The sequence below is a fragment of the Vicia villosa genome, unplaced genomic scaffold (assembly GCF_029867415.1).
Source record: "Vicia villosa cultivar HV-30 ecotype Madison, WI unplaced genomic scaffold, Vvil1.0 ctg.000168F_1_1, whole genome shotgun sequence".
Classification (NCBI taxonomy): domain Eukaryota; kingdom Viridiplantae; phylum Streptophyta; class Magnoliopsida; order Fabales; family Fabaceae; genus Vicia; species Vicia villosa.
In genome coordinates, this window is record NW_026705049.1 from 1,263,029 (window position 1) to 1,285,566 (window position 22,538).

General features: G+C 38.7%; 1 protein-coding gene across 1 annotated transcript; it reads left to right on the forward strand.

The window, feature by feature from the left end:
* The first annotated feature begins 4,970 nt into the window (after nt 1–4,970).
* On the forward strand, nt 4,971–6,071 carry LOC131624893 (uncharacterized). Its single transcript, XM_058895813.1, has 2 exons — nt 4,971–5,719; nt 5,810–6,071. Exons 1-2 carry the CDS (start codon nt 4,971–4,973, stop codon nt 6,069–6,071), a joined length of 1,011 nt encoding a protein of 336 aa, XP_058751796.1.
* Nucleotides 6,072–22,538: the final 16,467 nt, after the last annotated feature.

The following is a 22,538-nucleotide window of genomic DNA, read 5'->3' on the forward strand; positions in this document are numbered from 1 at the left end:
CGAAGCCTGATAGAACCTTCCTTCTTAACCAACAAAACACATGCACCCTACGGCGACACACTTGAACGAACAAACCCCTTCTCAGGAAAATCCTTAAGTTGACTCCTCAACTCTTTCAACTCAGAAGTTGGCATCCGATACGGAACCCTCGACACCACAATAGTTCTAGGAACTAAATCCATCAAAACAGAACTCCAAGACAGAATTCCTCTTTTCAACGATGAATCAATGAAACCTTCAAGAAATACTTATACAAATGCGCAACTATCCGCAATTCCCACAATTACTCTTTCTCAAGGACATCCAAAGTCGTCGACAACATAAACAACGTCGTACCACCTTGCACCGACTCATTCACTTCCAATATTATCAAACTAGCCAGATAAGCCTATCACGTCCAATACGATCCCGTCTACTATCAACAAGAGATTAAGGGTGATCAAGTCCTCAATTTGTCAATAGGTAGCTGACAATCATAATAGAGTATAAACTATCAGTACTAACATTAATAATATTCTTTTCCAACTTTTGCTCATAGCACAGAAGCACTATGATTCCATAATTCACAAATCTCCCAAGATCATCTAAACCAGCTAACACCGACGTCTTGCAGCTACGTACCAAGACACTTCTAACAAATCCCAAGAATAAAATTCCCGAGATCCTACTCAACTCTTCATACTCCTAATTCTTACTCGAGTTCCAAAACGTTTCCAACAACGTCAATAACTCCTACAACCAGGTCTACCACAATGCTTTCCTTAATCATTGATCCAACAACGACACCTCACACAAGGCTACTCAAACAACAACTTCATAGTCCATCAGTAGCGTTAGAGCATCACAACTCTCTAAATTCCATTCCTTAGAATTAACCAACATCTACTCCGTGACACTCCAACTTGATTAACAACCAAAGTCTTAAGTCCAAGTCGCCTTCACTTCAGAAAACAACAAAGTCCAACAACACTAGTACTGTTGCCCTCAGTAGCATACTAACATCTTGCAACTGAAACATATCCGAGAAGCATATCTTCTCCCCCACTTAGCTTCAAACCATTCCTGCACACAACCGACTAGAGGCACAACAAGTACTGACAGTGCTCCACACACTTATCACGTACTGAGGAATTAAACAACTTTAGACAACACTGGCCGGACATACCGACCTGCTCTGATACCACTAATGTAACACCCCAATTCTACCCAAAGCATTTAGGCAAGAAAATATCAGAGTATTTAAAATTTCGTACAACACAATTAGGATGTTACACTAAGTAACCAAACAAACACCTAGAAAATAAACGGACATCAACGATGCCAAAAGCATACACACCTGCCAATAAAATGATACATAACACACGGAAGATATGAACATATATATATACATATATCTCTCACTCTCAAAGAGGAGTTTTCCAAAATAAAGTGTTTACAATATACAATGGCACGTTATCACATATACATGTTCAAAAGAGTCATATACAAATAAATAACAACAGACTCCCGACTACCCAGTGTTACATATCAGAGCGACCGACAAGACCAACTGGAGAACTACCTCTTCCAAAAGACTTCCAAAGCGGCTAATCTGCAGGATGCCACTCAAGCATCAAATCAGCAGAAGGGTGAGAATATAATTCATAATGAAAGCATGACAATTATAGTAATGCCAACAAGTATCATCAAGAATCATACAACAAAGTAATCCACTCATTCAACCACAATCAATATATAAGTAATGTGACACATGAATGATAACATAAATTATACAGACAGACAATGATGAATGAGACTCGACTATGCATATGCATGTGGTACCAAATCCGGAGTAAAACTCCCCTTGTCATTATGACAAATACACCTTTGCCGAGCATTATGCTGGGACTTCTTTCCCTCAGGAAAATACACCTTTGTCGAGCATCAAGCTACGACTAAACGTCATCGAGCATTTAGCCCCCACTGATGACCTCTTGCCACTAGGGCAAATACACCTTTTTACCGAGCATTAAGCCCCCACTGGTAATAATTGCCAATTCAGGCCACCTGCTAATAGCATTCCGCCATTAACGTAATGAAATGTTATGCTGTGCAAATATATGACTCTATTACACGACAACAACATCATCAACAATATAACACGGTCACATACCCACGTTACACCGTTTATATTCTATCCAAAAGGATACATCACCAATTAATAACATCGTTATCAATTACATCACACCATAATTACCACACAGGCATTAATAAGCACACAGCACACATTCACCGTTCAAACATACTGGCCACATCGGCATAGATGAACGTATAACACACTTATGCACATCAAATTAATATTGGCCATCGGCCCACACTTCATTAATACATCATCCACAAGTTGTAATAACAACAATTCAACAATGATAATACATCATTCTCATAACAACATTTACTTACCATAAGGCCACACATCATGTTAATAACAAACAACCAAACATTGTCTCACATCAAGAACGAACATTCATTAATACATAACACATATGAACATGATCTCATGTTATCGACAACTATCACATACCTCGTACCATTACGATAACATTCACACAACACATCATTATCAATTACAACCAAGCACTATGATTATTTACCAATCATATCGTGCATATAAACCGTTATGTGTTTTCATCAACAACACCTCATAACCAATTAATAATAAGCTAACCAAGCCTACACTATCAAATAGAACATCCAACTAGCTTCCTAACACTTCGAACGGCGTACGAAACGGAGCTAAGGATCAAAAGTTACAAGGTTTCAAAGTTTGGTTAATTGAACATACTACACAACTCATCACTTGATCCTAATAAAAATAATGGGATACTACATCCTATGAATCATTTAATTAGATAATAATATAGGTTATTGCGTTAGCTTTCCGACGCTTCGAACGGCGACAAAATCGGAGTTACGGTTCAAGAGTTATGAAGTTTCAAAGTTTTGGAAAAACAGAAAAAACTGTCATCCGCTTCAGCTCCGCTCAGCGGACCTTCGCAGAGAATTTTCTGCAACAGAACCTCCGCTCAGCGGACCCACCTCCGCTCAGCGGACCTGCGTAAACCCAGAAAAAACCAGAACGCACCAGAACTGTTCCAGGCCCCCTATACCCACCAAAACCACTCCAAAACATCATTACAACACCAATACAACACATACAAACCATAGAAACAACCTATTATCACACTTTTCATGGTTAATTCACCAATCTATCCCAAAACCTAACTTTTTATACAAACTCAATCAAGCCATAGAAAAGGAAAACAAACATGATCAATCACCACAACACAACAAGGATATCATTTATTCATCATACAATCATTCTCAAACAAACTTAGATCAAACAAAGATCACACAAGAAAATTGTGGAAATTGGAACAAGAAGAACAAGAACAAGAACAAGACTATAAGAATCATACATCCAAGATAAATTAGATTCACCCCCTTACCTTGCTATAGCAACGATCGGAACTCGAATCGGTCGAGAATCCACCAATCTACACTTTTTCCTTCTTTTCCTCTTCTTCTTTCTCTCTTTCCTTTCTTTCTCTTCTTTTTCTTTCTATCTTTGTTTTCTTTATAAAGAAAATAACTTCCTCGCGGAAATGACCAAAATGCCCCTACGCTCAAATATCGTTCAAACGCCCCAAAACGCGGAATATTACCTTAATAATATCTCCGGTACCAAAAATATGAAAACCTTCAATTAAATATTAGTCCGCCATCCCGAACTAATACCGACTGAAACAACTCCAAAAACGGTACAATTCCAATAAACGTCACAAACGTCCAAATCAAGTATATACTTATTTTCCGGGTGTTACATGGCAGACATCTGTGTAGTGACCGTTAGGGTCGAAGTAGTACAAATAGGAGTACTATTGTTTAGTTTGGCATGTTCAAATCAATATACAAAAATTCACAAATACACTCGAAGTACCGACACGAGAGAAAAGAGTCTTTGCTGAAACAATGTATGTGTGAAGAACGTCATATTTTCATACTTTATGTTATTTGTTCAATGCAAAGTTATACTTAAAAGTTCTTTGTTTATACATTTACTTTATTTCGCTTTAAAATTTGTTTACTTATTGCAATTTACATTAGCAAGTTGTATATTTTGCAAACTGTAGAGATTATTGAATATGAACCAAACCACTAAAATACTATTCAACAATGTCCTAGGATCAATTTAGTCGATCCTGCGAGTAACCAGATTGTTTAAACAGTTTGGAGGAGTGACGGTTGTTTGTCAAAAATCATTGGTAAATAAATTGGCACGCCCAGTGGGACAGTGTCATAGTGTTAATTTTCAATTATTTTCATTTCAATTTGCAAATTTAGTGTTTCCGTTGCCTTCTGCATTGTATGAACCTTAGAAGTGGTAAATCTTTCGATAATAACCAACCAATACCTAAGAGAAAATACACCAAGAGAATGGTTAACAACACTAACAGAGGGGGGACAACAAGATCCTCCACAGGGATCGAGAAATAACAATGATAGTACAACAAACACTACAGATCTCAATACCCAATCATAGGCCATGTCTGCTCCGACACACTCAATGGCCATAACTGGTTCCATGCTTGGGTCTACAGGAACAATCCCAATAAATAATTCAACATCTGCTGCTATAAATCCCACGTCAAATGCACAAGTGAATCAGATGTCACAATGGTACTCAGGGGACACCCCCTCCGAACCAAGGGTTCAGAGACCCGAGACAATGGAGAGAGCCACCATACGGCATGCCATATTCTTACATGGAAGGATTAAGTAGTAGTGCACCTGTATATCCACCACCCAGTGTGTCAACTTTTTCCCCATTCCAAAACTCTAGTTCTGGTATGAATAATATGGGATAAAATGTTCAAGGCCAAAATGTTATACCTCCATTAACAACAAATACTCAAGCAGCATTCTGACAACAAATGGACGTTAGAAACCAAGATATGGTAGGATTATTGGCCAGAGAAATGAGGGCTATCTTTTCTCCTTTAATACTGAACATTGATAAGTCCAATCAAGACAACTCTGAAACATGTCGACAAATGTCAGCGCAGATGGGTCGAATGGCAGTCTTTTTGGGTGCTCTCGAAACTTCGATATGTCGAAGGACAAATCAAATAGTCATTCAGGATGATGAACCCACCATAAACCAAATTCGACCACTAAGGCCACCCCCTGAAACAAGATCCTTAGGTGCAGGATTGGATCAACAGACAATTCAACAAGATATCCCTGAGGAACAGCCAGAAAGGGTAGTAGTGGTTAACCGAAACCAAAATGCTGATGAGGTGATTCACAGGGTTAGGCAAAATAATCAGATGGAAACAAATCTAACTGCCATGATAGAGAGGATTATGACGCAAAATGGTTTGAACACAGGATTACGAAGGCCAAATTATACATCTCCTCTATCAGATTATGTTTTACAAACTGAGTTGCCTAGAGGGCGCAAGGTCCCTAAGTTTACTAAATTTTTAGGAGATGCTACTGAATCTACCACGAAACACATAGCCAGATATATGACTGAGGCTGGAAATTTGGCGAACAATAAAGATCTGGGGATGAAATATTTTCCTAGTTCTTTGACCAAAAACGCCTTCACACGGTTCACAACACTACCACCAAACTCCATAGACACTTGGTCTCAGTTAGAAAGATTGTTCCATGAACAGTTCTATATGGGTCAAACCAAGATAAGTCTCAAAGAGTTAGCTAGCATTAAGAGGAAGTTTACTGAACCTATAGATGATTATCTAAAAAGGTTCCGTTTGCTAAAAGCTAGATGTTTTACAGTGGTACCTAAACATGAATTAGTCGAAATGGCCGCTGGAGGTCTAGATTACTCCATCAGGAAGAAATTAGACACCCAATATCTACAAGATATGGCCCAATTGGCTTATAGGGTTCGCCAGGTTGAAAGATTAAAAGCAGAAAAGGCTAGAGCAAATAAAAGTTACAAGAAAGAAAGGGTCACTTACGTCAAAGTAGATGAAGGAGAACCAGAAACCTTCGAAGACCAGTAGTATAAATAGGAGTACTATTGTTTAGTTTGGCATGTTCAAATCAATAAACAAAAATTCACAAATACACTCGAAGTACCGACGCGAGAGAAAATAGTCTTTGCTGAAACAATGTATGTGTGAAGAACGTCATATTTTCATACTTTATGTTATTTGTTCAATGCAAAGTTATACTTAAAAGTTCTTTGTTTATACATTTACTTTATTTCGCTTTAAAAGTTGTTTACTTATTGCAATTTACATTAGCAAGTTGTATATTTTGCAAACTGTAGAGATTATTGAATATGAATCAAACCACTAAAACACTATTCAACAATGTCCTAGGATCAATCTAGTCGATCCTGCGAGTAACCAGATTGTTCAAACAGTTTGGAGGACTGGCGGATGTTTGTCAGAAATCACTGGTAAACAATTGGCACGCCCAGTGGGTGTTAGCTAGAGATTTCGTTGGAAGAAAATATTCTTTGAAGAGTTAGAGTTCGAAGAAGGATGGTTACTGATGACCATTTCTGAAATTAAAAATGGCTACTGATGGCCATGTTTCGAGGATGTTGTTTAAGTTGAAGTGAAGATGATGAAGATTGAAGCTAGTTTGAAATAAATTGTCTCTAAGACTTAAACGTTTTTTATGAAACACAAAGAGTACTGAAGCTTGGCGTATTTCCTAAGCTCTCTCAGTTTTTATCACGTTGCCACATATCGGAAGAGGATTCACTGATGCTACTAACATGGTTTGATTATATTCTAAGCCTGTTTTGGATAGTTGAATTAGATCATAAATCCCTAGTTTCTTCCAAAATGAAGCCTTTTGGCTTTCTACTTTATCCAGCCAAGCGTAATATAGGTCAGGATCCTTCGCTAAAGGGATTGACCTGAAGACTTTTAGGAAGTTGGTTGCATAATTTAACCTAATTTTCTCTAGAGCTACACTGGTTTCGATCGTATCATCATCTACCTGGGTATTTTTGGCTAAGATTGGGTTACCCTCTTCATGTATTTGGTTCTTACTGAGCAATGGCCTAGTTTTATAATAAGCAGGAAAGAACTTACCTAGAGAAGGGTTATTTCTTCCAAGTAAAGGACCCATGTAGGCGAGAGTTTTCCCAGAAAGTTCAAAGGGAATAATTACCTGATAAGCGTAGATAGCACGAATTTCTGCTGCATTTGGGTCTGGAATACATTGTTGGTTTCCAATCTGTGTGGGATGTTGAATCTTTTGAACAGGTTGAAGAGTGTTTGAAGAAGACGCCATGGATGTATTTGCTTCAAGAGATTAGGTTAAATCAAAGAGGGTTTCGTTTTTATAAGTTGGTTGCAGAAAGATGAAGGGTGAAGTTATGTGAAGGCAAAGGGTTAAGTATTTAAAGGTTTAGTGAAATCCTTTTCAAATTTTTTGAATAAAGGTCAAAGACACACGGAAACCAGTGATTTAATCCAACGGCGGTCGAACAGTTGTTAGCTTACTCCTAGTATATAGGAGCAATGATCACACGTAATGACAAAACGTGGGAGTATACGTTTTGAAGAGACGTTTTTGAAAATGACAAGACGTTTTGAGAGATGAGTCATAAATAATTATGACAGTAATTAAGTATCTTGGAACTCTAAAAAATGAGTAAAACGAAATCTCATCACGACAAGAAACGCCTATTTCTCTCGTTCCATCGAAACAAGCATTTATTGAGGGCAATTTATTAGCTAGAGATTTCGTTGGAAGAAAATATTCTTTGAAGAGTTAGAGTTCGAAGAAGGATGGTTACTGATGACCATTTCTGAGATTAAAAATGGCTACTGATGGCCATGTTTCGAGGATGTTGTTTAAGTTGAAGTGAAGATGATGAAGATTGAAGCTAGTTCGAAATAAGTTGTCTCTAAGACTTAAACGTTTTTTACAAAACACAAAGAGTACTGAAGCTTGGCGCGTTTCCGTAAGCATTCTCAGTTTTGATCACGTTGCCACGTATCAGAAGAGGATTCAGGCGGGAGGATTTGACTTTCGAAATAGTCTGTGTAACCGAACAACGACAGATGGCATCCTAGGGATTCGAAGCGTATGCGTGTGAGCAACGTGGCATCATATTAGTGTAGGACCGTTAGGGTCGAAATTAGTATAAATAAGGGTCTTAATGTTAGGATTCCGTGTGTTCATTTTGTACAAATCACTCACAAATCACTCAAGTATCAAGCGTTAAGAGAACGAGTTCGCTGAGAAATGTACGTATGACACCGACACCATTTTAAATACTTTTGTATCTTTCTTTATTCAAGTATCTTTTCAATTCCTTTATCTTTTGTTTAACTTTCATTCGAAGCATTTTACATTTCTGCACTTTATATTCTTGCACTTTATATTTCTGCAATTTACACGCTTTCTATGTCTCTTTGTCGAAGTTATATTAACATGTATAACAAGTGTTGTTTCACATGAATAGTCATATGATCACATCACAAACAAGTTTTCGAAGCAAGAACAAACAAATATGAACCAAATCATATCAAAAGACAATTGTTTGACTATGTCCTAGGATCAATCTGGTCGATCCTGCGAGTAACCAAAGTATATTTTATAGTTTGGAAGACTAGCGGTTGTTTATCGGAAATCACCGTAAACAAATTGGCACGCCCAGTGGGACAGTGTCAAACAGATTGTTATTAATTGGTTGTTTTGTTTTGTCTAGAACATATCAAGACCTTGTATGAACCTTAGGAACGGTAAATTAACCAACAGTGTGCCACCGATTCCGAAATGAAGGTACAACAAGAAAATGGTCAATTCGACCAGTGGGGGGCATCAAGATCCCCCACAAGGGTCATGAACATTAGCACCAAATACTACACATGTTTCGACATCTACGTCACAAGAACAGGAAATACCCGTGTCGGGAGGATCTGCGGCTGCAGTTAGTTCCCAAGCCATGCCCGAAAATACAACAGGAACGATCCCAATTTCCAGTTCGACTACCATGCCTCATGCGACAGGCACAAACGAGATGCTTCATTTCTCGACAAGTCAAGTAAATTCTCCAAGGCCATTTTCATCTCCATTCGATGTATGGAGGCCTGGAAACCCTTATGGAATGCCATATTCGTATATGGAAGGATCTACATACACTGCACCCAATGTCACGGCGTTTTCCCCTCATACGGGTTCGATAGGTCAAAGTGCACAAAATGCAGGCACATCTAGCCAATTGCCTCTTTTAACTACCAACAGTCAGGCAGCGTTTAGGCAAGAAATGGATGCAAGTAACTATGATATGCTAGGTGCTCTTGCCAAAGAAATAGGGTCACTCTTTACACCATTAGCGGCAAACATGACCAGAACTAACCAGGACAATGTAGAAACCTTCCAAAAAATATCATCACAAATAAATCGAATGGTAGATTTTATGGGAGTTCCACAAATTAGGCGAAGAAATAACCAACCCCCTGATCGCGAGGGTCAGCCAATCTTGGAACGTGTTCAAGATACGGTTCCTCCGCCTAGACCAACACCCGGTGAGGCAGTTCACCCACCAAGACCACCACCAGTCGAAAGAAACCAAGTGATAGATTTAGAGAACCCAGGTCGAAGGACTGACTTTGGTCAACAAGAGACCATCGAGGAGGGTCCCAGATTAAGGGTAGTTGGTAGGAACGAACATCTAGATGAAGTAGTCCACGGGGTTAGGAGAGAAAATATGGCAACAGAGAATAATTTAACTGCCATGATAGAGAGAATTATGGCCAATAATGGCCTTAATACTAGGCTTCGACGTCCAAACTACACATCCCCCATACCCGAATATATTATGCAAACAGAATTGCCAAGAGGTACCAAGGTACCCAAATTCACGAAGTTTTCAGGGGACACTAGTGAATCAACGGTGGAACACATAGCCAGATACTTGACGGAAGCAGGGGATCTAGCAGGGAACGAGGATTTGAGAATTAAATACTTCCCTAGTTCGCTAACAAAAAATGCTTTTATTTGGTTCACTACCTTACCCCTAAATTCCATAGATGCATGGGCACACTTGGAGAGATTGTTCCATGAACAATTCTACATGGGTCAAACCAAGATGAGTCTGAAAGAATTGGCTAGCATCAAGAGGAAGTTCACGGAGCCTATAGATGATTACTTGAACAGGTTCCGTTTGTTGAAGTCAAGATGCTTCACGGTTGTCCCAGAACATGAATTAGTCGAAATGGCTGCAGGCGATCTAGACTATTCAATCAGAAAGAAACTGGATACCCAATATCTAAGGGATATGGCCCAATTGGCAGACAGGGTTCGACAAGTCGAACGACTAAAAGCAGAAAAGGCCAGAGCAAATAAAAGTTACAAGAAGGAGAGGGTAGCATATATTGAAGCTGAAGACGCTGACGGCGAATCTTTCGAAGATTCATACAGCGTGGAAGAGGTCGAAATAGACCTAGCTGAATTAAAAGAAGCACCACCTTATTCTTGCAAGTTGCTCACCCCTTCGAATGGAAAAAATCCAGTCGAGAATGATAAAAGCGATAGATTTCCTAAGAAAACTTATACATTTGACGACACTAAATGTGACGAAATATTCGATTTGTTAGTAAAAGATGGCCAGATGATAGTGCCTCCTAATTCCAAAGTTCCTCCATTAGAACAACGGAAGAAACGAGGCTTTTGTAAATATCATGGTTTTTTAGGCCATAAAACCTCACAATGTTTTCTTTTTAGGGATCTAATTCAGAATGCTATCAAGGATGGACGTCTGAAATTCGCTGATAAGACAAAAAATCACATGAAGGTTGACACAGACCCTTTGAATGTTGCTGACACTAACTTGTGTGAACCACTTGACGTCAACATGTTGGAAGTATCTGAAACTGATATTGCTGAATTGGAGATAATTTCAACTAGAATGCAGGCTACTGAAAGCCTAAATGACAATACAGTCTTCAATACTGATGTTGAAGAATCCTTCGATGTAGAAATGATTGAAGATCTGAAGGAGAAAACTAGCGAGGCCACTGAAGACCTCAGGGCGAAACTTTAGCAGATACAGATTTCTGAAGCTCCTCCGGCAGTTGTTAACATGGTCAATGTTAGGCGGCCTTTATCTGAAATAGAAGAACTAGAAAAATGGCTGATAAGGGAGAAAGGAAATATTGAAATTCCACCGAGAGGGGAGAGTTTGAAAGATTATCTCTGGAAGTGTCACGAGAAAAATGCTGGAAAAATGCTGATGTGCCCAAGGTGTTCGATTATGTTGAATCGAATGGTCCAAGCTAACTTTGAGAGGGCCCTACGAGAAAGAATGGAACAACCCTGGAGAGGAGGAAACCTATTGCTGAAAGTGTATCCAAGGACGGAAGAAAGCTTAGTAAGTTTCTTGGTCAGATGTCACAAAGAAAACACTGAGATTGTATTGTGTCCCAGATGTGGAGCAGTCTATGACGAACTATTAGCTCGATCATTCGAAAGAGTGTTATTCTACATGGGTCGAGAGACTCAGGGACTTCGTCCCAACATGTATGTGTTCGACAACCGGACACCATCGAAGAGGCCTGACAGTCCCCACCCTAGAGCTCGAAGAGTTACATTTAAAATCCATGCAGACATACCCAGGGATAGGTGGATACAAGCTGGTACTAGAAATAACAAATGGCGAAGTTGGGACCAAGGAGGAAGGACTGCAATGGCTTATAGGAAGCAATTTCAGACCTCAAATCGAGAAATGTACAGGTTGTAAAATTACAAAGGCAAGCATCCTATGTCCAGATCCCAGTGGAGAAGGCACCAAAGGATGAAGAAATCCCAAAGGGAATATAAGGCAAAGGAGGTTGGAGAATCTAGCAGCAACAAGATCCCAATGCAGGGGGCAAGGACAAGCAAACCTCCGGTGGAACGCAAGTTGTTCAGTTTCGATAACGAGAAAGAAGAAGAAAAGATGCATTCCAGTCCTTGGAAAGAGAACGATAGGATGACAAACGACTTCGACTCAGACGGAGTGTCGTCTATAAACTTCAATTGCAATGTTGTGTGTAACATCCCGATTTTTATTAATATTTTTATTAATTATATTCATAATTATATTATTTGGTGATTTTAATGATTATTTGCCCAATTTAGTCATTTCTGATGTTTATTAAAATTTTCGCGTTTTGGGATGATTAGTCGGTATTAGTTCGGGATAGCGGATCAATATTTAATCGAAAGTTTTAATATTTTAGTATTAGAAATATTAATGAGTTAATATTTAGCGTTTTGGGAATTCTCCGAATAATTAAGATTTGACCGGAAATATGAGACATTGAGTTATTAGAGGATTTTATCAGTATTTATTTTATTATATTATTTTATTTTATTTAGTGTGTTAATTATTTATTTAATTAACTTGGTGTGTTAATCAATTATTTAGTTGATATGAGATATAATGAATAATGGATTATATTAATTAACTTAGTGTGTATGTTTGTGTCTATTTAATTATTGGTGTTATTTAATTTAGTGAACTAAAATAGAAATAATAAATAGATTATATTATATTGGGCTTATTTGTGGGAGTTAGAAGTAAATAGGGGGTGTTATGTTTAGGCCCATATAGTATAGTTAGTAAGGGTTAGAAGTGGAGGAAGTATAATTTCATTCTTCTTTTCACGGATAGCAATAGAAAGAGGAAAGAAAAGAGGAAAAAGAAAAAGAAGAAAGGGAAGAACAAGGAAGGAAGAGGAACTAGAGTTTGAAGGAGAAATTAAATAGGTAAGGGGGAGAATCTTTATTATTATGGTTTAATATGATTGGGTCAATGGGTAGATTAACATGATTTAAGGATTTTGTTCTTCAATTTTAGGTTTTTGACATTTAAGGTTTTGTTGAGAATCCATGAAATTGAGGTTAAAAACATGTTTTGATGTTAGCAATTGGTATATTGGTGAAATTATGAGATTATTAAGAATTCAAATTAATATTAGTGCATACTGTAACAAGGTACATTCGGGAGTTAATTTAAGAATACCAATTGGTACTGTAGCGACACTTCCTAGAATTAATTGTTGGCACTCACTGATACATAGAAACACTATAGAAACAATTGCCACTTTTTTTTTTAACAGAAGGTGGACTGGCCACCACAAAATATGTTGAAGAAAAAAGAGGTTACAGGGAAAGAGAAAAAAAAGGGGGGGACCAAACCAAAACCTTTTAGTGAGTAATTCTATAAAAAGGAAGCCCTATAGAGTTTTTAGCAAACTCCACAAGAATGTCTCTATGAAAAACTTCCCACCAAGTAAAATCATTAACATGTAATCCTAAGTTAGCGAGTCTATCCGCACAATGATTCCCTTCCCTAAAAATATGAGTTACCAAAAAATTAATATTCCTAGAATGATGAAGGACATTTTCCCATCTATTCTGAATAGCCCAAGTGTCATACCCCAAAATTTGCCCTCGTATAATTATAAGTGTCATTTTATTTCGATTTAGATGATATGGCGCAATTGGTAAGTAGGTAAGGTTGGCAGATATGAGATCACGGGTGCGAAACCCATTACTGACAGTCTTTTCCCACCTTTTACTTCTAACTTTCCTTTTGTTTGATTTATGATTTTGTTGCTAAATCCTTTTTATTTATTTAATCAGGATATTTTTCATTTTTTTTATTAAAAAATTATAATTATTAAGAAAACAAAAAAATAGTATTTTAAGTATTTAATTAGTATTTTAGTGTAGTCTTTTAGTTTTAATCAAAAATCAAAATATGTATATATTTGCTAATTTTTAAGTCCAAGCCCACTTTCTTCTTTGTAACCTAATATTTTTCCTTATAAATAACACAACAATCCTAACCAGCAAAAAAAAAAACTTTGGAGTTTGTTAGTTTTTGTTTTGCAGAAAAGAAGGAAAAGTCTTCAGTCACTACACCTCCAAGCACCGTCAGATCCGCACGTCGACGTCCTCATGGCAGATCCGATCCCTCAACCTCATTCGATCCACGCCTCCTTAAACCTGTAAAGTCAACCACAACAGAGTTTTATAAGCAGTATAACAACAACTGCTTCAGATTGAAAAGAGGAAAGAAAAAGAGATAAGAATCAAATCGTTATTTTCCTGGATTGTGTTATATTTTCTTGCACCCCTCTTGTTGTTGTTTCAGTTTTTTTTTGCAGGATATTGTTAAGAAAAAGAAGAGAATGAAAAGGAGCATGACATAGTGAATCGGAAGTTGACTCAAAGCGCCATTGCCATCGATGTTGTCGTCTCGCCGGAATCCTGCGCACAAGCTCCTCCGTGGTTGCCTCCCATTGAAGCTTCGGCGACGTTCAAACTACTCCCTCCACTTTCACGATAACCTTCAGTATTAAAGAAGCAGTCTACAACATTTGATCAAGGCTGAATCATCTCCGACGCTGACGCGATGTCGGAATTGCGCAATACCAAACTACCGCAAGTCGCACGCGAGGCAACCAACGATACACACCTTCCACTCAGCATCTCGTCGCAACTCACATCAACCAAAACGGGATCCATCAGATCTACACCGTTCACAAAGCGATTCAACCGATCGAGGCATCCGATTCCATCGCACAACCACCAGCGGCTACTGTTACGACGTCGACTCAGCAACGTCAACAACAACAACACCTCAACCGCGACACCGTCTGTTCACCGCCGCCGGCCGCAAGGAGCAGCACCGGCAAAGGCCAAGCCGCACGCTTCCACCTCCCTCTGATCTACACATCCGCGCCGAATCCGACGAATCAACCACCATGGGTTAGCTTTTTATTCATCTCATATTGCTTTCCTTTGGCTTGTGTTGTTATGGTGTTTGTTATTTGATTAAGAGAAGAAAAAGGAAAAGATGGAGATATTGTATAGTGAGAAAGATGGAAAGTTTTGATTTTGTTCACTGAATGTTAATGTTAACGTGTGTGACCTTTGTTTCAATTTTTTATTTTTCTTTCAAAAATGGTCGAACAAGTGTCATTGGATTATTGGACCACTAAAAAGTTGGAAAAGTCATAATATACATGGAGGACACGTTTTCGGTTTTTGTATAGTTAGACATTTCATTGAACTTTTGTTTGTTTTAATTAGCTGTTAGAACTTTATCTTTATGATGATTTGTTTAGTTAGATGTAGGATTTCTATCAATTTTAATTTTAGATTCAAGGAAGTTAATATATCATAAAACTAACAAAAAATATTTATTTTAAAATTGGTTTATGTTGTTCTCTTTTAATATAAAAAAAGAAACACATAAAAAATGTTTCTCTCTTAAAATACAAAAATATTTTAATTAGCATTTGTTAGAACTTAATATGTTAATTTTTGAATTAATCGTTGCTCACATTCTTGTCATTTTAATCATGTATCATTTTATATATCTCATACCCACTTTCTTGTTTTTGCGAGGTGATACCGTCGTGAGCAATCCAACATTCTAGGATCTGCAATTCCACCGTAGACACACCAACTAGCAGTACTGGATCACAGGTTATTATCAGGGTTCTCCGACCACGCGCCATGCCAATCGAAAAGCTAAGTTTTCTGAATCCCTATTTAATTTAATATTATTTTACCTTTTATTTTACCTTTTGCCTAAAAATTAGGGTTAAAACCTCGAAAGTCAATGGACTCTTTTACACTCACGTGCCTTGCCTTTTTGCCTTTTCAGGGTTAATCTCAAGGTTTCCTCCGACCGCCAACCATATCAGATCAAATCAGAGCTAAGTACCTTTGTTTATATACCTTATTATTTTAATTTCTTTTTACCTTCTTATTTTATGATTAATTTCGTTTGCCTCTGAACCGATAAATGCACTCACCCTGTTTTTGTTTATTTTTACCTTTTCAGGGTTTATCAATTGCCAAAGCTACGAACATTGGTAACCCTAAATCTTGTCCTCAATTATTACTTGTGTTAAACCTTTTGTTTTAATTATATTCCGCTGGTTTCAATTCCTCTCTCCTCCGCTGGTTACAATTTCCCTTCCCCATTATTATTGTTTATATTATTGCGTGGTTAGTAATCTTAGGGAGTGCAAGCCTTAAATCAATTTAGATAATTAATTATAAGATAATTTGGTGAATATAATCACGTGATTGTTGCACCCACGCACGCTCTTGGGTAACCTCTCTGTTGCCTGTTGCCTTGTTGCCTGTTGCCTTGTTGCCTGTTGCCTTGTTGCCTGTTGCCTTGTTGCCTTGTATTTTGTGCAGAATAGCCAGTCCCTCGAATACGAGGATACCTCAGCCATGTTGCCTCGATTAAAGGTCATGGTCCCTAATGATGCTGCCTTCGATACACTAACATGACCTCGACCCTCGGAAGTTGCCTACGGAAAAGGCTGAGGTATCTTCTGGTTGCCTACGAAAGGCTATTCTGATCCTTCCCCTTAGACTACCTGCCTCTCTATGGCATGGGTCAGTCTTTGAGCGAATGATAATTCGATGACCCTTCTACCTCCAAACGAAAGGCTTCCTGCCCTCTTATGGCAAGGACTGACGCTTTCATTCTGAAAGGCTAAAAAGAGACCTATCATCTGAGTTTAAGGTAATTGCCCCTAATTGCCTTGCCATGCTCTATTTTCTATATTCTTTCTCAAAATTCTTCAAAAACTGGCTACGCTCATTTACGAGCTAAAGTCCATTTTTTCCTCTTTCATCTACATTTTCTGAAAACGAGCAAGCAAAGCAATTAAGAGCCCATGGAAAACCATGGATGCAAAGGGTGCCTTACACCTTCCCTTTGCATAAATTACCCCCGAACTTAGATTTCTTTAAAAGGTTTTTTTCTGTTTCTTTTAGCCTTTCTAACTTGTTTGGATAAAATAAAAGTCGGTGGCGACTCTTGCTTAACCGCGACATTTCGATTATAAAAGTCAGTTCACCGTATTACAGAACTGGCGACTCTGCTGGGGATTTTCGATTAAAAGAGGGGTTACCTTAAAAGTTTAGGATTCACTTTAAATGTTTTCTATTGTTTGCTTTGTTTGTTTTATTTTTCAGGGGCGTTTTGGGAATTAAATGAAGGACGAATCCTACACCCGGATTCAAGTACACTTAAGATTAGGAGTGGCATAGTCATGGCGACCTCTTTCACATATGTGGGAGATGAGTCAATATGAAGTTCACACTTGAGTTAGGACTCCATAGCATATGCACACCTTTCTCAAATGAGGGGGGTCTATGTATGTGTCTACGGGTGCGCCGGAGCTCAAGGACCTTTAGTTACCCTTAACCCATCCTGGCCTTTAGGAACGTAGTGGGGGGACTACTCTTGACAAATGTTAAGAACTAGTCGCTACCCGATACTACAATTCAGATAGGTTCTCTTTCAAAGTATCATTGCATGGTGCAAATGCATCATGTCCGAGGGTGCTTTAGAAGGGCTGACAATTCTGGATAACTCATAGAACCCGTTGCTGAAATCATCCTTATCCTTAGAAGTACCTTTGGGAAGGGTATCGCACATGATCTAAAACTCCATGCAAACCGAGCCTAAGGAAATTGTGTGACTTGTGTGACTTGCGTGACTTGTGTGACTTGTTTGTGCTTGCTACTGACCTTCGTTTCCTCGCAGGTTTTGTTGAAATGACTTGTTTGTCCCTACTATCTCACACTAAGTCTAATGAACTGCATTCGCATAACATCATGACATCATGACATCATAAGCATAACACGATTTAACTGACCTTTTCAAGGATCTTAGGGATTTAGGGCACATAATTTCAGGTGCCCTCATCAAGGACTAAATTCTCATCAAGGGGCAAGAGGATTTATTTTCCTCTGGCCATATATCTTCCAATTCAGAGACTCTACACCTATCAAAGGGCAAGAGGATTTATTTTCCTCTTGCCGTATGCCTCCCAGTGCAGGGACATCATACTTATCAAGGGACAAGAGGATTTATTTTCCCTCTGGCCACGTACCTTCTAATTCAGAAGTATCCCGAATCAGAGGCAATGACCCACTGGATATGGTGAGCTTGATTCCCATAGAAGAACATCCAAAAATCAGAGTTCTTCAGACAAAGGCACGACCAAACCATTTTCTAATGTTGCTAACTAAAAGCCTAAAGATCCTTGAAAATATTGCATTCGCATTCATAACATCGCATAACAGGTTTCTTACAATAGGTCTCTCATCCTCCCTCGCTGTTTATTTCAGCATCATGGACCTTGAACAATCTGTCAAAAATCTCCAAGCTCAGAACAACCAATTCCAAGAGATGATCTTTAACTTGGACAAGGGGCAAGAAGAATTAAAGGCACTTCTGGCCGAGAAGGAGAAGGACCAACAAAGGGAGCAAGGTGTGCAAGATAAATGGAAATCCAAACCTAAGCGGTCATTCACTCCGTTACCCATGCCGCTGTCTCACGCTCTGCAACAACTGCTCAATCAGAACTTGATAACTCTATTGCCTCCGTATTCATTCCCTACTAATCCCGCTCCTGGGTATAAGTATCATGCGAGATGTTCTTATCATTCGAATAGTCCTGGTCATGATACAGAGGATTGTGGACCGTTGAAACACAAGATCCAAGACCTCATCGATGACAAAATAATTGACTTCAATGCACCTGAGAAACCTCCTATGGTTAATATTGTGCACAACCCGAAAGGTCGTAATGAACACAACCTACCCACTGGGGCATTTCCACAACAACAAAGACGCAAGCCAGATGCACCTAAGCGTCAGTTCACGAAGATCAACATGTCACTGGCTCAGGCATTACAACATTTGTTGAAAGCAAACTTGATCACTGTGAGGGGTCCTCCTGTAAAGCCCAACACTTCCGCTCCCAGCTATAAGCCCAATGCGAGGTGCGCATACCACTCCAATAGCCCTGGACATGATACAAATGATTGTTGGCCATTGAAGAACAAGATTCAAGACATGATCGATGCTGGTGAAATTGAATTCCCTCATCCCAAGACTCCTATAGTGATCCCTGCTCCCATGCACAATCACGACAAGACTGATTAATGTTAGAGTGGATGAACTTTTAAATCATTAGCTTTACTTTCATTTGCAACTTCTAATCTGTTTGTTTAAACATTCGACTTATGATAGACATTATTTGTCTTAATAATAATCATTAGTGCATTGCATATGTTTGTCTTGAATTAATTATTTCGCTACCACTCATTTTAAATTATGTCTTTATTCTGCATATGTTTTTGTGATACTCAACTCCTGCTAAAGTTGTATACCTTTTGAGGGAGGATGACGAAAATGATACCGAAACCTCATACAATATGCTTTTGAACGGGCTATGCTGACGATGTACAGGCATTGTTTCAATTCCTAAACAGTGGAGATATAAGGATGTTAATCCCTCGTCAACCCCTTTGAGCCTAAGAAGTAGAAGTTTCTTTCTTGTACTAATTAAAACCCTTGATCATAACCTGGGGCAGGGTAGTTCTCAGTTAATTTGGCTGTGCATTCTATTTTAAGAGAATCATTCAGTACACCTTTCAACAAAGGTTTCAACCACAAGAGTTCATCCGCACACATCAAAGAAGTGTTGGAGAAGTCAATCAAAATCCAATGGTGGTTCATCAATCATTAAGTAAGGCAGTCAATATCTTTCAAAAAAAGTGAAATGACGAAAAACATATTTACAAAGAAAAGCCTGCTAAGTCAAAAATCAAAAAGATGACTTAGGCAAAAATCAAGGCATCCCGCTGACTGTAAGCTCAAAATAGACAGTTCAGGCAAAAGTTAGGGATATCAAAAAAAATGAAAAAAGAGAAGTCAATAGATTCCGGAACAACACAATGTTGTGACTACCAAAAGGAAGAAGTGACTGCCATCTCAAAAGTTCTCTGTGCTTGTGAACTATCATCATTATCAAAGGTGAAAATCCAAAAGTCTCTTGGAAATCTGAATGCATAAGTTGAAATAACTGAGCTTAGGACTGAAGATCATCACGAAGAGGGGTGGGTACAAATATACTTTGAGCCTTTATCCTTTGTTTCTTAAACCGTGAACCAAGCCACGTTACAACCCTTGAAAGTCCTAATTGAAGCATGGTTAGTTCGAAAGCATACTGTCACCAAAAAAGGTATCCCGACTCCTTAAGGTTTATCATAAATACTGAGTTGATATCCTGTTCTTTACAAACATCGCGTTTTATAAATATCACGCTTTTAAAATCTCTTGTTTTAATGTTTTTCAAAACTCAAGACAAACGTATGCATTGCATCTCATGGATTCATTATTAAACAAAATTTTGCTATATAATTTCAAATGTTAGCAACAGAAAGAATTTGCACAGGGTACAACTAATGACTGAAAGTTATCCCGACAGACAATATTACTCCAAGAAGCAATGTCTCCTACGTATACAAGGGGCATGACACGTTTTTCCCAATCAATCTGGGGCAATCAAGCCAAGATTCCAAGAAACTCTCAAATGCCAAACAGTCAAAGTCCCATCCCAAGTGGGTTCCAAATTATTTCCCGATCAATCTGGGGCAATCAAGCCAAGATTCCAAGAAACTCTCAAATGCCAAACAGTCAAAGTCACATCCCAAGTGGGTTCCAAACTATTTCTCGATCAATCTGGGGCAATCAAGTCAAGATTTCGAGAATCCCTCAAGGATGCCAAAACAATCAGGGGCATCATCCTAAGTTTATGATTACTAGGGGCATGTCACCCATAGTGCACGTCTCATAAAGTCCTCGCGAGGCGAATCTTTTCAAAGTTCCTATAGCAGGGGCAAATCTATGCAAGTCCAGTTTGACATCTTGATCAATACTCAGCAGTGTGTCCTAGTCAAATCCAGGAATGGTAGTTACTATAATACTGGGGGCAACTTTCAAGACACCCATGTCTCCCCACAGAGCCGGGTTCACAAGATCATATCCCCATAGAGTAATCATTAAGAAGATATCTTCAAACGCTCTCGACAAATACATGGCTCCCCAACAAAGTTCACATCTTCAACAATACCGGTTCTCCAACACTTTGCTCTTCTCCAACATGGTTTATTAATATCTCTAATCCTCAATCAGGGAACATTAAGTTACTGGTCATCCCCAAGCAGAAATTATAAACCCCCAGCTGAGCATCTTCAAAACAAGATCAAGCACAAAGGCATAGAGATTTAGTTTCTCAATCAGGGCAACATAAATCATATTCACATATCATATGTCATAAACATATTCATACATCGCATACATACTGAACTCACGCATAACATACAAAGCTTCTCATTTATTTTGAGGGACTCTTTACATAATACATGCATCATGACATTGCATAAAGACTAACTATACCTATTGCAAGATACAGGTACCGACAAATTAACGAAATCTCCAACTTTCCAAGATCTAATTCAGCTACTACAAATGGTACTGACACGGTCAACGCTCAGAGATCTAATTCTATCATCACGAACGGTGTAGACACGATCAATGACAAACTAAGTCTAATTCAGCTACTACGAACGGTACTGACACGACAAAAGATCTAATTCGGTTACTACGAACGGTACTGACACGGTCAACTCCCAGAGATCTAATTCTATCATCACGAACGGTGTAGACACGATTACTGACCTTCCCAGTCTAATTCAGTTACTACGAACGGTGCTGACACGACAAGAGAATCTAATTCTATCATCACGAACGATATAGACACGATCATCTTTCCAAGATCTAATTCATGTATTACGAACGGTACTGACACGATCAAACCTCTCAGAGATCTAATTCCATCATCACGAACGGTGTGGACACGATCAACTGTTTCCTAAGTCTAATTCAGTTATTACGAACGGTACTGACACGACAAAAAGATCTAATTCTATCATCACGAACGGTGTAGACACGATCATCTTCCAAAGTCTAAAACAGTTACTACGAACGGTGCTGACACGACCAGCTCTCCAAAAATCTAATTCATCTACTATGCGATCAACATTCAAACACTTCAGTCTCGACATCTGGATGGCATCTTTAAACCCATCTCCAACAAATACTCTTCAATACAAAAGATTCAGCCTAACGCACGGCCTTCCAGACATATACGGATGCAAATTGGATTAGTCTAACGCATGACTCATCCATCGACCTAACGCACGGTTTTCCAGACATCTGAGGATGCAATTGAGAGTAGTCTAACGCACGACTTATTCTTTGACCTAACGCACGGTTTTCCAGACATCTGCTGATGCAAACTAGACCCAGTCTAACGTATGACTCAACCTAAGTCTATTCCTCAGAAACAGTCTAACGTACGACACATTCTGACTCTCAAGTATATCAAGTTGGATGGCATCTTCAAGCCTATCTCAATCGTACATCTTCTCCAAACACCTGAATGACATCTTCATGCCCATCTCCGATAAAGGCAAATTTCTTGGTATTCTAGTGTTCAATCATCTTCCACCTTCAGATACCGACTGGCGCACATACCACTCTACATCTTCAGGTTTAAGACAATTGAACAGGGGCAGCTGTCATACCCCAAAATTTGTCCTCGTATAATTATAAGTGT

Excerpts from the sequence above, each read along its gene's own strand:
- LOC131624893 (XM_058895813.1), top strand. The coding sequence starts at position 4,971 with ATGGACGTTAGAAACCAAGATATGGTAGGATTATTGGCCAGAGAAATG. Across the intron at positions 5,720-5,809 it reads GAAAGATTGTTCCATGAACA|GTTCCGTTTGCTAAAAGCTA; the intron begins GTTCTATATGGG and ends TTATCTAAAAAG.